The 14,754-nt window shown below is 39.5% G+C and overlaps 1 protein-coding gene across 3 annotated transcripts in view; it reads left to right on the plus strand.

The window, feature by feature from the left end:
• LOC137298950 (low-density lipoprotein receptor-related protein 1-like) overlaps positions 1–14,754 on the plus strand; it is a 158,475-nt gene that overhangs the window by 38,343 nt on the left and 105,378 nt on the right. For all 3 annotated transcript variants that reach the window (XM_067831342.1, XM_067831343.1, XM_067831344.1), the window contains exon 2: positions 13,948–13,971. In XM_067831342.1, coding sequence (XP_067687443.1) covers positions 13,948–13,971 — 24 coding nt within the window. The remainder of the gene's footprint in view (positions 1–13,947; positions 13,972–14,754) is intronic.

Genomic DNA, 14,754 nt, shown 5'->3' on the forward strand with positions numbered 1-14,754 from the left:
TTAAAACAACTGGCATGATGACAGTAGTCTCACTGCAGTTACTTGAAATAGCATCATAAATATGAGGAGACCTTTGTCGTTATATGTATGAGTTACCATGTAATACAGTTGCATGCTGGGATGGAATCTTTGACTGAGAGTAGAACATACATATACAAGTGGGATTAAACTCTGTTGGTTATCCTCCAGCCATAAGCCTGTGATTACTCGTACTTGTGGTATAACCATATATAAACTTCATGCCACACTATAAAATCACTTGCAGTGGTACTTGCCTGTGATGCAAGTATTGATAAATAGCTTGACAATATGTCTTTTCACCTTGTGCTATGGTATATGTCCCAAACTGACAGTGATTTGGCATTGTCCATAACCACTGGTAGATTTTAAGATCTATGTCAACCAGAGCTTGCATGTTCACAACTCTGTTTACAGCTATTTGACTAAGGTAGAGGAACTGCCATGAAGTGATAGACACATGGCAAGTTGTTCTAAAGACCAAGGTACCATTATTCCTGTTGTCCCAGTGGCATTGTGTCTGCTGCAGCTCTGAAGTTAAACATTCTTCACTCACTTTGTGTGCCATGCCTCCACCACAGAATGTTACATGTTCCTTATTCTCCCTATGTTCACGCTCCCTGACATCTCATGCAGCCTTGACTATGGCCACCAGTCTCTACCAGGGAACGTTATATGTTCCACACTTTCACTGTGTTCTTAGCTCCTTTAATTGTATGATGCTGTGACTGGCTACCAAAGTCGTTGGGATTAGTGACACTAATGACTTGATCTCCCTGCAGGGTATTGGTACTGAGACAATGATACCCTCAGGACCTGCTTACCAGCTTGTGTGTAGCTAGGCATGTCATGCCACCAGGTGCCTCTTGACACCAAAATAGCTGCTGTGGACCACTGCTTATATTATTATGGTTGACCAGACATTGTTTGGATCAACTGATCAGATGTTGTTTTGATCAGTTGGTCAGATACTGGCTAATTAAATTTAAGCTGATGTTGAGTAGATGTTTGCGCATACTTGTACTCCAAGGGCATGTACACGTGGGCAGATTGAGTGTCCCTTTCCACATTGATAAGGGTTGTTCATGTCACAGTATCAATCACTGGATTGTCATTTCACATTTTGGGATCCTGTCGTGTTGGTGAAATATTGCTGAATGCACAAATACACAACCAGCATCAGGAATGCTTTAAGTGGTATGCAATAAAATGAAAAGCATTTGCATCAGACAGATTTTTGCAAAACTGGTTGCTTGTCTTACTGACATTTCATCTACATCAGAGACCTTCAGGACCAGAAGTTTAATAGTGGCTAAGTCTGAAGTTACTCTAATACATCCATCCATATGGCTTGTCATGGTTGAAGTGTCTCAAAGTGCAAAAGTGGAATATGTATTATATAAGCTTTGTGACATATTCTAATGTATTTAGACATCTGATACATGATGGAAACTTAGTAATTATTAACAAAAGAAGAAACTGAAACACAATTGACTGTGTTTGGTTTTGTCAGGTGCCCTATCAACTGTTTTGTCCAACAGCAGGTGGGAGTCCTCTGTTCTGAGATTTCTTGACCCAGAATAACCCCAGGGTGTTTATCCTACCACCCATGGGTTCTCGGTGAAGGTGACTAAACATGACGCTTATAGAAAACTTGGCAGACTTGGTACAAGAATGGCTGTGGCTGGTTGTGAGAACTACCCTGGCAGGACATGGTCACAGTGAAATATATCCATGAGGAAAACAGGGATAATTGGTGACATCTGACCTGCTTGTTTGCTGAAGTCTGAGATTTCTGGGGTACTTGTGTCATTTATTTATTCTTTTTAAGGTTCAGGTGTCTGGGAATGTGAGATGCAGGAGAGGTTGTTAAACTGTCATTAATGGGGATAAAGAGGACATTCCTCCAAGTATAGTCACCAGGTATTATGGTGATGTTACTTTACTGGGACAGCAGTTTAACCTCCATAAATAACCACATGTTCACCCTGGTGAACTGTGGTGTATGGCACTATGTTATTTCTGGGTCTCTTTTGCTGCATGTTCATTGTTACATGTGTGCTGCATCTGCCGTTCTGTGTCTAATGTGTTACATCCGTGCAGTGTTTGCTGCTCTGCATCTGCCGTTCTGTGTCTAATGTGTTACATCCGTGCAGTGTTTGCTGCTCTGCATCTGCCGTTCTGTGTCTAATGTGTTACATCCGTGCAGTGTTTGCTGCTCTGCATCTGCCGTTCTGTCTAATGTGTTACATCCGTGCAGTGTTTGCTGCTCTGCATCTGCCGTTCTGTCTAATGTGTTACATCCGTGCAGTGTTTGCTGCTCTGCATCTGCCGTTCTGTGTCTAATGTGTTACATCCGTGCAGTGTTTGCTGCTCTGCATCTGCCGTTCTGTGTCTAATGTGTTACATCCGTGCAGTGTTTGCTGCTCTGCATCTGCCGTTCTGTGTCTAATGTGTTACATCCGTGCAGTGTTTGCTGCTCTACATCTGCCGTTCTGTCTAATGTGTTACATCCGTGCAGTGTTTGCTGCTCTGTATCTGCCGTTCTGTCTATTGTGTTACATCCGTGCAGTGTTTGCTGCTCTGTATCTGCCGTTCTGTCTAATGTGTTACATCCGTGCAGTGTTTGCTGCTCTACATCTGCCGTTCTGTCTAATGTGTTACATCCGTGCAGTGTTTGCTGCTCTGTATCTGCCGTTCTGTCTAATGTGTTACATCCGTGCAGTGTTTGCTGCTCTGTATCTGCCGTTCTGTCTAATGTGTTACATCCGTGCAGTGTTTGCTGCTCTGTATCTGCCGTTCTGTCTAATGTGTTACATCCGTGCAGTGTTTGCTGCTCTGCATCTGCCGTTCTGTCTAATGTGTTACATCCGTGCAGTGTTTGCTGCTCTGCATCTGCCGTTCTGTCTGATGTGTGACATCCGTGCAGTGTTTGCTGCTCTGCATATGCAGTTCAGTGTCCTATGAATCTGCTGCATCTGTTTTGATGAATCTCATACATCTGCGTCTGCTTTGATGAATCTGCTGCTTCTGCTTTGATGAATCTGCCACATCTTTTTTAATGAATCTAATGCATGGGCATCTGTTTGATGAATTGCTGAATCTGTGTTGACAAACCTACTGTGTCTGCTTTCATGAATTGGTTGTTCAAAGGAGGTGTTCTATTATGTTGTTGTAAATTAATGCAGTTTTTAATATGATATATACTGTTTTGGGCTTCCTTTGATATTGTCTGCAGTTTCCCATGGAGGGGATTGGCTGATCAGAGTATGTGTCTTAATTGTCGTGGTAAGGATACTTTTTAGTCTGCACCTATCTCTGCTTGGCGTATTCTGCGTCACAATAATCTTTCTCTGAACGTGGATTTGGTGACCCATTGTTTTGCACATTTAACTGTTCAAAAGTTTTATTCTCCAAACCATCTAATATGGTACAGGGTACACAAATATGGACATTCTTCAATTCACACATACATGAACAAATTACTTTATTTAAGACAGCATGATGCTCAGCAGGATGGTGTGATGCTGACCAGATATTTGGATACAAATAAGTTGTAGTGGTTATATTTATTTTTAGTATGGTATGAATTCTGTAGTTAATATGACTGAGGAAATGTGTCATATTTGAGTATTTGGAGTGAACTTTCATATACTTAAACATTTGAGGCCAGATGATCAGGAAGTAGAATGTAACCCTAAAGAAGACTCTGCTTACCTTCCTTCTCTCAGTCACTGCTGTGTCAGCATTTGGTCGTTGAGTCTTTCTCTGGTAAACACAGATGTGAAATAGTCTTTCAAGATATTTTGTTAGCTTGATAGTCTGGTTGGCTCAGCTCTGCTGAAGATAATTGCATCCATCCACAGAGGAGAGAAAGTACAACCTCGGTACATTTAGCAACCACCCCCACAGACACACAGTACAGAGAATGTACAAACCCTCAGTACATTTAGCAAGCACCCCAACAGACAAGCCTACAACCCCTCAGGGACATTTTTTTCTTACATTTTATTGAATTCTTATGACAATTTGCATAATTGTATTGTTCAATAAAACTTTCAATGTACCTTTGATTTATGTATTTTCATACATAGTTCATTTTTATAGTTTTTATAAAAAATAAAGTCTTAGTATGTTGGATATGATGACTTGAACTGTCCTTTACCTTTAACCTACTCCTTTGTCCAGAAAGTGGGCACCAATTATGTGGAATGCTCTGACTCTAGAAGTTAATCAACCATGGCTTAGGTTCATTACCTATCTGCATGGATAGTAACAGTACCGACAACTGCAGACATCGATCACTGCAAGATTGTTTTCTACTTCCGTGATGTTTGCCATGATTTCATATGGCCTGTCCATCACAATTCACCATCTGCAGACCACAGCTCCAGGTTCCTTCAGGGATGAGTTTTGGCCGGTTTCTACTCAAGGAGGCTTCGAATCTTGACAGCAGCATGTCCCATGCATACATACTCCAGCTGCTGACATCTTGCATGCCGTGTGATTGACTCAAACCACAGTGCAGATTCATCTGACGGTCCCTGTATAAAAACCTGGCACTAGACATGAAATTGCTTTTATGACATAAACTGGGATTAATCGGCAGTGTGAAGAGGTGGGATGATGTTCGGGGGATGTACAGTGTGCAAGTCACATGCTTGAAAATTAATTGTGGATCATTGTAGTTTTTATCGGTTGATGACATGTTGTGGTATTTATAAACAGATTTGTCTCGTGTGGATATTGATGTTTTTAATGTTCTGGAATATAGCTGAATCAAATATTGGTGAACTGGTGAATATGAGAATATGTTGAGAAGTGATAGATATATTATTTAATTGTCAGGTAATTGATTTAAGAATAGTTTGTCATGTAATAAGTGAAGCCAGTCATCAGCATGCTTTACACCTAGGTTAGAATTTTTCTTCAATTTACCTTGCTTATGGTTAAACCAGTAAACAGGATCAGGTAGCTTGTCCGACTTGGTTGACATGATGTGTCATCATATCCCAAATGCACAGATCAATGCTTAGGGTGTCAATCAATTGATCATATAACATGAATATAGCTGAATGCGACATTAAACAACCAACCAACCAACCAAATGAAACGTTAACCTACACTTCAGCTTCTGCTGGTATGTCTGTTCTCAATGCATGGATAAAAAGCATCATCTAATCCATGTCACATTTGCAAATAAAGTATTTAAATAAAATCAGAGCTTCATTCATCATTTTTCAGATGGAACACATGAGGAATACTTACATGTGATATTCATCATGTGTGTCACACACGCCTCCCTATCTTCCTTGTGTTGGTATATCATGTAAGCTTTTTCTAGAAAGTCAAGGTCAAAGCCTGGTTGAACCATAGCTAGAATATATCACAATACCCATTTCAAGTGATACATGTTGCAGTTACCTGACAAAATGGCATACTTTACATATTCTTTACTGAAAGAAAGAAACAGTTCTTAACTACACATCCTTGTTTTGAGATTGCTGTTACCAGACTTTAACAGGGCCTAAGAATGTCAAAAATAGGATATTCATGTTCAATCTGTGTCACTTGCAGTCTGACACTGTACCTCCCAATACATGATAAACAAATCACAATATTGACACCTTTATGTCCCAGTATGCCACAAATAACAATATAAACACCTGTACCTCTCAGTATATTGCAAACAAATCACAAATTAGACACCTGTACCTCTCAATACATCACAAACAAATTACAATATAGACACCTGTACCTCCCACTATATCCCAAACAAGTCATGATATAGATACCTGTTTCTCTGTATGATTGCCATATAACTTAATTGTCCATGCACTGCCATTTAACCACTACAGTCAGGATTCAGGTTAACTTTGTCTGAAGGCAACTGTGGTTGGATCATAATTGGGTATGTCAGTCTTGGCACTTTGGTTGTGATCCAAACTATGAATTGTCTGCAGGGAGCTGACTTCTGAGCACTAGTGTTTCAGAATGATTAATATAATTGTCAAATGTAATCTCTGAACAGGAACCGTTTCAAAACCATTTGGAACTTTTGCAACAGTTCGCGTGAATCATAAAGTATGCCAGATTTGTTGATAGGGTAAGTTTTCGTTGTATGCGCAGGGATTGACTTGGGCCGCGATATCGCGATTTTATCCCTGTATGTGTTAGATCAGGGCATGACAGCTTTTGTCACACTGTAGGCTACACAACACACAATATTACTTTGAAGGTGTACATCTCATGCCATAATGCCACGTCACTAATTGCTTACCATGAATGTAGGTATGAAATATATACAGGATACTAAATTACCGTCCATGTAATACCATTTTTATTCAATGGGTTAATGATTTATTATCAAACAAGTGAAAGCGAGTTTGATACTAAATCTGTCAGGAGTTAAATAAAACTGGTATTTCACGGAAGCGAGTTTAGTCTTCTGTTTATTATTCTCCAACGCAAACTCACAGAAACTGCCACGCTACATACAGTGTGATAACTTTCAGCTTTCTGTGAGTGAAACAAGGTCTAGTACCTTTTGCGACAGCATCGTTAGCATTGACATCATCACAGTAAATCATTATGACGTCATACGTCTAGCTGTATTACACTAGTGTAATATTGCTGTAAAAATATCACACTGCAATATCTTCCATGAGAGAGTAATAACATACTATATTCCTCGGCCCTGAAAGATACTGCAATGTAGTATTTCTATGGCATTACTACAGTAATGTGATGCTGCTAGACTTATGGTGTTATGCTTTACATTAGATGTGACATGTTCATGAAATACCATTTTTTAGAAACTCATGAAAGATTTAGTATCAAAAGAACATATGCCTGTTTTTTACCAATCATTAACTAGTGTGATAAAAATGGTATTACACAGAACATCGTTTAGTATCCTATATTTTTGTAAATACTCTTGTGTTCATATAGGTATGTGTAACATGTTGTTGTTTGTCATGAAATTTGTTAGTTTGTACAATGACATTATCATGCAATTTTTAGTAGGTGAGTATCAATTCTCTCATACAACCTTGCACATCCTCGCCATGCAGACACAGACACAGTACATGACATTCCAGGTGTGTCCAGTGGCCATGTATGATACAGATGAAGAACCGGAACTTGCAGAAGTAATTATAGCCGAATTGTTAAACTTACTATTGAGGACCACTTTGTGGTGTAGCCGGTCAAGCATCTATCCATAGTACTGAGGACTGGTGGTTTGATTCTCACCTGTGTCATTAAAATGATGTTGAGAGATAGTGCTGTGTACCGTGTCTATCACTTGGAATTCAGAGAGTAAGAGCAGCTACTTTTCCGGTGATAGTACATGCTCATCAGTAAATTAACAAACTTGATCGCAACATTACACCCATTTCCCCTCGTGTACAAATTTTTTGTTTCCTGCTACGTATGAAGATCCAGGTTAGAACTGATCTGCATGCAGTAGCACATGCTTTTCATTATGGGCGATTGATGAGATTGGGTGATCAGACTCGCTGACTTGGTTCATACATATCATTACATCCTGTTTGTGCAGATCGATGCTCATGCTGTTGATCAGTGGAAAGTCTGGTCAGATTCAATTATTTATAGACTGCTGTCATATATCTGGAATATTGCTGAGTGCAGTGTGAAACTGAACTCACTGAAGTTTGATGCAGTAGTAATTGTTTGGCCTTTACAGATTATGATGTAACTATTTTGTCAGTTTTGTTTTGTGAAAGACTCTTGTTTAAAAATAGGTGCTAATGTGACTTTGGATGTGGATGAATCATCATGTCACAGTGGCGGCTTTTTCAGTTACATTGTACAGAAGCAGGTGATAAAGCCAGGTAGGAGCAACATTTTTACAGTGGAAGCACCACGTTAGGTTAACTGATTTTCCTTGAGGCCGGCTCATTGGGCTCCTTAATGCCTCACAATTGAAGGTTCTCATGGGAGTACCAGCAGCATGTTTCAGGAGGTGGGAGGTGTATGTATGTACTACAGCCTTTGTGCCCATGGCTTTCTCTTGACACATAGGTGGAAGCTGGGCGCTTGGCTAGCAGTCCTGTCAGGTCGTCGCCCAACAAACAGTCAGCCCAAAGGTTAACATATCACTCGGATGGTGTACAAATACAGCAGACTTGCCATTTTTTATGCACATTTGTTTCTTGACCTTTAGTAGTAGCACTTAAAGCTGATGGAGGTGAAACAGAGGACTGGTCTGTTGAGAGAAGCAGAGTAATGAGATACGAGTCGTATCAACCTCTTGGTCCTTATGTTCATGTACTTTATTTGTTAATGTATCTGTATTCTGAACAAAGCATCAGCAGAAGTATTAATTCTGTCACTACAGGACGGTGATCAAATTTACCAAGAAACTTCATTCCATAGTTTTGTGTCTAATATGAAAGTCTTTACGTTGTGATTTGATGTTCATGATGTCGGACACTGGTTTGTTCAGACACAGTAAAAATAATGAAGCTGCAGTATAGTTTTCTAAAGGATCAACTTTACCCTTCTTTATAATTTGAATTTATGAACCAAATAAAATGTAACTACTTTTAGAGATGGGCTTGAGTCTGGGACTTGATCGTCTTCAACTAGATGGAGCACTCTTGACTGTCTGAGCTCTTCTCTTTGTCATGGAGCCCCACTGACACACAATAAACATCTCAGGCTCCTGTGCTTTTGCTGAAGACATGTTCACTTAAGGTCACTTTTCAGTTTCACATTGAAGAGTTTCAGATGATTGCGTTCATTTTGAGGACAACAATTGTCTGGCGACAAACTGTCCACCATGTTCCGCCAAGACCAATTTATAACAGAAACTACGAGGGTTATAGGTCTGTAGCCATAATGTGTGGAGATGGATCCAAGCAAAGCGTTCTTTTCATATTGATTACATGACCAACAAAATGAGCATTGTTTATTGGAGCAATTTTGAGAGGACAGGTCCGGTTTGTCCATGAACAGTACTTAAGGGGTAATGTACGAAATGGGTGATAAATGGTATTGTCTAATGTGGGAAATTGATGCATTTGTTGCGAGACAATTGCACCCTGGTCTGCATGGAAACAGGAGTGTACGGCTCTTGTTTTATGGTGATTAATACGGGATAATGTTCCGTCTTCATTTCCTTGGATTGCTTGTGACCGAGCCAGTGGGCTGGTGCATGCTGGGAGTATGGCTAGAAGTAGCACCTTTACATTCCTTGGGATCTCAGCTAGAAAGTGAAAACATTTTGTTGGGCACTTTGTTTCTGATTCGTTCAATTACTGATCTTAAATGTTTCCTCTTAGGTAAAGCATGTGTTTTTGGGTTTTTCTTATCAGAATCTTCCTTAACAGCTCAACTTTTACATGAAAAGTTTTAAATTGTAAAGCTTATTCAAGGTTGTTTTCCCAAATGTCATATTATTGGTTAAGTGTTTTACATGGAATTTTGAAAAATTATAAAGGCTCTTAGCAGCTGATATTACAGCATAACATTTCAAGGAAGAAATTAATTACCTCCTTGTGTGATAAGATTTGCACAATTTTGCTTCCAACTTTTATCACAAGTTAAGTACAGAAATGAGCCTAAGTGACATGTGTGACCTTTGTGAAGCCCAGATTCTCGAACATTCACTAAGTAATAGATACCGCCATGTTGGACAGTTATGTGGAAAATATTAGCAGGAGATAATCTGGTCCATTCTACTTGTGGCTGTCGCTGTGTCTGTTTATTAAGCATATTTAACCAATGTTTGTGTGATACAGAAACAGGTGTTTTCAGTCAAGTCTGTTCTCTGACACTTGGGAAAGGTTAAATGAAGTCACATAATCATTTTTGTCTATCATTTGTGCACTTGTAGAAAAAACAGAAAGCCCTCTAATGCCTTGCTGATTTAGAAATAAAAATAGATCTTGCCTCATGCTGTGAAACATTTCAATATCATTTTACAACTTTGATATGTTGACTAATTTAGCAATAAAAGAGTTATAAATGTGACAGACAGTTCAATTTTGCTGTTCTAATTTGGTTGTATAATGGATCTACTTTGACTGGCTGATTTGGCAGTAAAACTAATTCTGTTTTGCCAATAGATTTGGCGTTACTAATAAATGTATGTATTTTTGCCAGAAACATGATGTAATGAGTTCGAATCCAGAATTCCTAGGTTTGTCCACTCCAGTCCCACTTGTGTCTTTTACCACATTTGAGGTATTTATGACTGATGCCCTTCCCACTACATGAAGCAGACGTGCTGTGATGTAACTGATATACTTCCCTAGTGGCATTATTCCCTACTCCCTCACCTCACCTCACCTCACCTCACCTCACCTCACCTCACCTCACCTCACCTCACCTCACCTCACCTCACCTCACCTCACCTCACTCACTCACTCACTTTTCTTTCCTGTCTAATCTTTATTGTTAAATGAAATACTTCTTTTTACCTTATTCTGTATTTATAATAAGTGGTGTGAGGAGAATACTGGTTCAAACATTGGTGCCACATGCTCTTGTATGTCAGTCCTTCAGCCCCTTCTAATAGTAGACCCTTACGTGAATAAGGTTACAGGTGGAGACCAATTCACACTCTTACCTCACTCACTCACTCACCTACCTACTCACTTACCCCACCTCACTCACTTACGCACCTACTCACTTACCTCACCTCACCTCACTCACCTACTCACTTACCCCACCTCACTCACTTACGCACCTACTCACTTACCTCACCTCACCTCACTCACCTACTCACTTAACTCACCTCACTCACTCTCACCCACCTACTCACTTACCTCACCTCACCTCACTCACTCACCTACTCACTTACCTCACCTCACTCACTCAATCACTCACCCACCTACTCACTTTCCTCACCTCACTCACCTACTCACTCACCTACTCACTTAGCTCACCTCATTCACTCACCCTACCTAATGCATCACAGATTTTAAACAAATATAGAAATGGACCCTGAAGTAGCCTGGTAACAACAATGGCATGGTTTGATTGCTACAGTTCATCTCCTATTTTTGTCAGTACTATTTGTACTCATTCTTGACACATTACAGCATTTTGGGGTGTTTGTTGACCAGCACAACATTGGAATATACTTTCAAGTAGAATGGCATGCCAGCATATATATAAGCTGATCACTCCTAGCCTATTTGAAATGCTCACAATTATTGTCTTAAAGGAGATTTGATTCTGCACATCAATTCATGAGAAGACTATTGACAAGAACTTCATGTATGGATAAGAAAATGTTACAACATGAAGATATTAGGATGTGTTTTTGGGATTTTGAAGAATTATTATGGCAGAAAACCTTATACATTTGTGCTCAGCGAGTAGAGGCAGGGTTGCAATAAATTTCTTGTGATTATTATGAATCATCTCACATGTCTGATGAAGACACCCAGGTCTTTTGTGTCAGATGTGAGAAAACTTTTGTGGAACATCCATTAGAGGATGTGGACTCAGTTCTGTGGACAAGTGTGTGGCCATCATTGCAATTCATCACAGCTCACCCTCGTGAAGAGCAGAAAACAAATCTGTACTCCAGCACTTTCCACGGAACGATCCATTTAATTACCGGACTCTGTATCAACAATGTAATACTGCACAGATGGACAAGCGTTGGTGCTGCCTGCATCCCGACCAACATTTGGAAGGGGAGCGAGGAGACATAATTGTAATCAATACACGACAAGTGTAACCATTTGATTGTGTCGGAATGGGGCCAAGACCATCCACATTAGCTTTGCTGCAGATACAGGAGCCATTTGGCTTGGGGTATGAATTTTTATTTCGCCAAAATAGTCAGTGGATATTTGGACATTGATGATCCGTAGAGACCCTATGTTCCTATGTTCTGCGAATATTAGTCTATTTACATGACTTGTCATCCATGGATGTTCTCGTCTGGTAGCCAGTACCCAGTTGATCAGAATTCTGGAATTGTTGGCAACAGCCACCTAATATATTCAACTGATGTGACCTGTGAACCAGCTGCTGGAAGATGCACGAGATAGGGAACAAAGACACCATTCTGGTGCCGCATTACATTCTTTGTTTTCAGTCTGGGTAATCGTTTTGGGAAAAATCACCTATGATTCATCACTTCGACTTTAACCTTTCCCCATAAAATAGCTACAGCCCCCCAAAGACTGTCCTCATCCCAAGTCGTGGGAGAAGGCATTGTGAACTGGCCAAGTCAAGGGGGATTTTGTTGTTTTTAGTAATCAATAGATGGGCCATATGTGCAAGAGAAATTGTATTATTCTTTGAAGTGACTGGTTCATGTTTGATGTTTGAGATAATGCTTTGAACACAAAGGATGAGCCTCTTTCCAGACTGGGAGCAACGCAACTTGTTTTCAAAAACATTTATGTTGACAAAACCTTAGCGGCAAAATGTGCTAATGAATGGAACATTCAATAACTGATTTTAGATCCGAGACTTTTTATCATTTTACAATATTACATTTATTGATGTGCTCCTGGTTAATATTATATTAGATATTTTCTGAAAATACCTTTTCTCTTTTCATCAAACTGTTCTATGACACAGAAATAAGTCAAATTTTATGATTTCTTCTTAATCTGTCAATATTGTTCAGGGAAATGATGACCTTGTTAAAGCTGTATCTAAAAATTGAAAAGTTGCTTTTCCATGACCAGATTCTATGGCCATAGAATGTTAGATAGTGATGTTGCTTCTTGTGTTGAAGACCTGAATTGTCTTCCACCCACCTTGACAAAACAGGATTAATGAGATATTGTCATAAAACCAAAATCACGCCTTCCTTTTCCATTGTAGTGAGATTTAAGCCCACTTCGTTTTACAGCCCTTTAGCTCATGAGATTGCAGACACAGCAAGCTTACTTCTGGTGATGCAACCAAGCTAAGCAATGCTGGCCAAATAACTATGCCCATGGCGAGGAGTCAATGGCACTTGTAGAATTCTAACCCTGCTCTTCTTTTCCTGTTGCGTATTTCATTCCCACATTAGAAAACAATGCCATCACTATATATAATAATAAAGGAAGTCACTTTAGAGTGAGATTTTGAGACACCCAAACAAGTGTTGAAAAGGCTCTTGGGAAACTTCCCTGCCTCATCTGATTGGATACATTTTTAAATATTTCTGTTCATTGTAACACAGCCAGTGGCTGATATATTTTGGCAGTCCTGATCCTGTCCCTCTTGGGGAACCTTGGTATATTTTGGATGCCCTGGGTAGGATCTGCTGCCATTACAAATGCAATGAAACGATTACTTTGTATTTTGACCTTTTAGTACGTCTCCATGTCTCATGGGAGTTTGGAAAATTGTTTTAGGATTAGGTAGTCACAGTGCTTCATGATGTATTTAAACCTTTAACATGTAGCCTGTCATTACAATGTTCAGCATCAATGTCGTCAACTAGTCTATGTGGTGCTAGTTGACCTGATGATAATGTAACTGTTTGTGTGGCATTTTAGGGTGACAGTAACGGCAAATGATGACTCTGACACCAGCAATCCTTAAACTTAAAGGAAGGAACAAGAGTATAGGGATATATACCTCAAATGTTGCATCATGACAGTTGCTATTCTTTTTTTATTTTGCCATGTTTGGTAATGGTAACTGGATATCTGAGCAGCTGATACAAAGTCATACCAGCATATGACCAAACTAGCATGACTCCTAATTATTGAACTGACACATGATTGTGTTACAGAATACTGTTTGAACAAGGGATAAGTGTCTCACATCAGTGAGAATATGTCTTACATGATGGTATTCAGAAAATGTCATTAACCTGCCTATGACCTTGAAACCTTCCCTGCATGCACTCTGTCTTTAACGTATCTGCCATCTTGTGGATATACATTTTCTTTATACTTGTGCTCTCTTTTGATCATGTTTTTCTTTTCTTTGCAGAAACAGTCGCCGAAATTCCACATGGTGAGTACAGACTTGTAGTTCTGGACTGATATGCTGCCAATATGTTATTTCACCTTGATTCAGTGGTATTAACAGGTGTAATTGCACTGAATTGCGTCGATCCAACCATTGATGAATGAAGTGCCGTCTCAGCATCATTAGAAGACAAATGACCTATTTGTTCCACTTTATACACACTAATGTCATTACCCCGATGAACCTGACCAGGTTGATCTAGTGCGCATTGGGAAATGTTGCCTTTCCATTAGTCAAGAATGATAGTTTTCTTAATGAGACTCATTTCATAAATCATTTTTTCTGTGTGACATTGTCTCCACTTATATGTAGTTCTTTGGGTAGATTCCATGTAGAAGGGTTGGAAGTATGCATTTCAGCTGTTAATATTGTCTTGGCGTACATTGTAAGAACTTGATGGCATGCCAGTGAAGATCCATGGACAAGCAACACAGGCTTGTCCTGATGGTCAGACTCCCTGACTGATACGTGTCTTCTTACCCCAGTTGGGTAAATTGATGCTCTTAATGTCAATCACTGGATTGTCTGCTTCAGACTCAATGATTTGTAGTCTGCTGGCACAAGTCCCAAATTATCACTTAAAAAAGGATATTCGACATTTCTGTTGACACTGACAGTGGTGAAAAATACTTCTTGCTATCTAGCCATAAAGTAGATATTTTACCATTTTTCTATGTTCTTAGGATCCACCCATTATTGCTGAATATCCAAACGTTTTTTTGTGTGCCAGACATATTGTCATAACTTGAATATAATGTCAGGATCTAC

Source organism: Haliotis asinina, chromosome 10, assembly GCF_037392515.1.
Source record: "Haliotis asinina isolate JCU_RB_2024 chromosome 10, JCU_Hal_asi_v2, whole genome shotgun sequence".
Lineage (NCBI taxonomy): Eukaryota > Metazoa > Mollusca > Gastropoda > Lepetellida > Haliotidae > Haliotis > Haliotis asinina.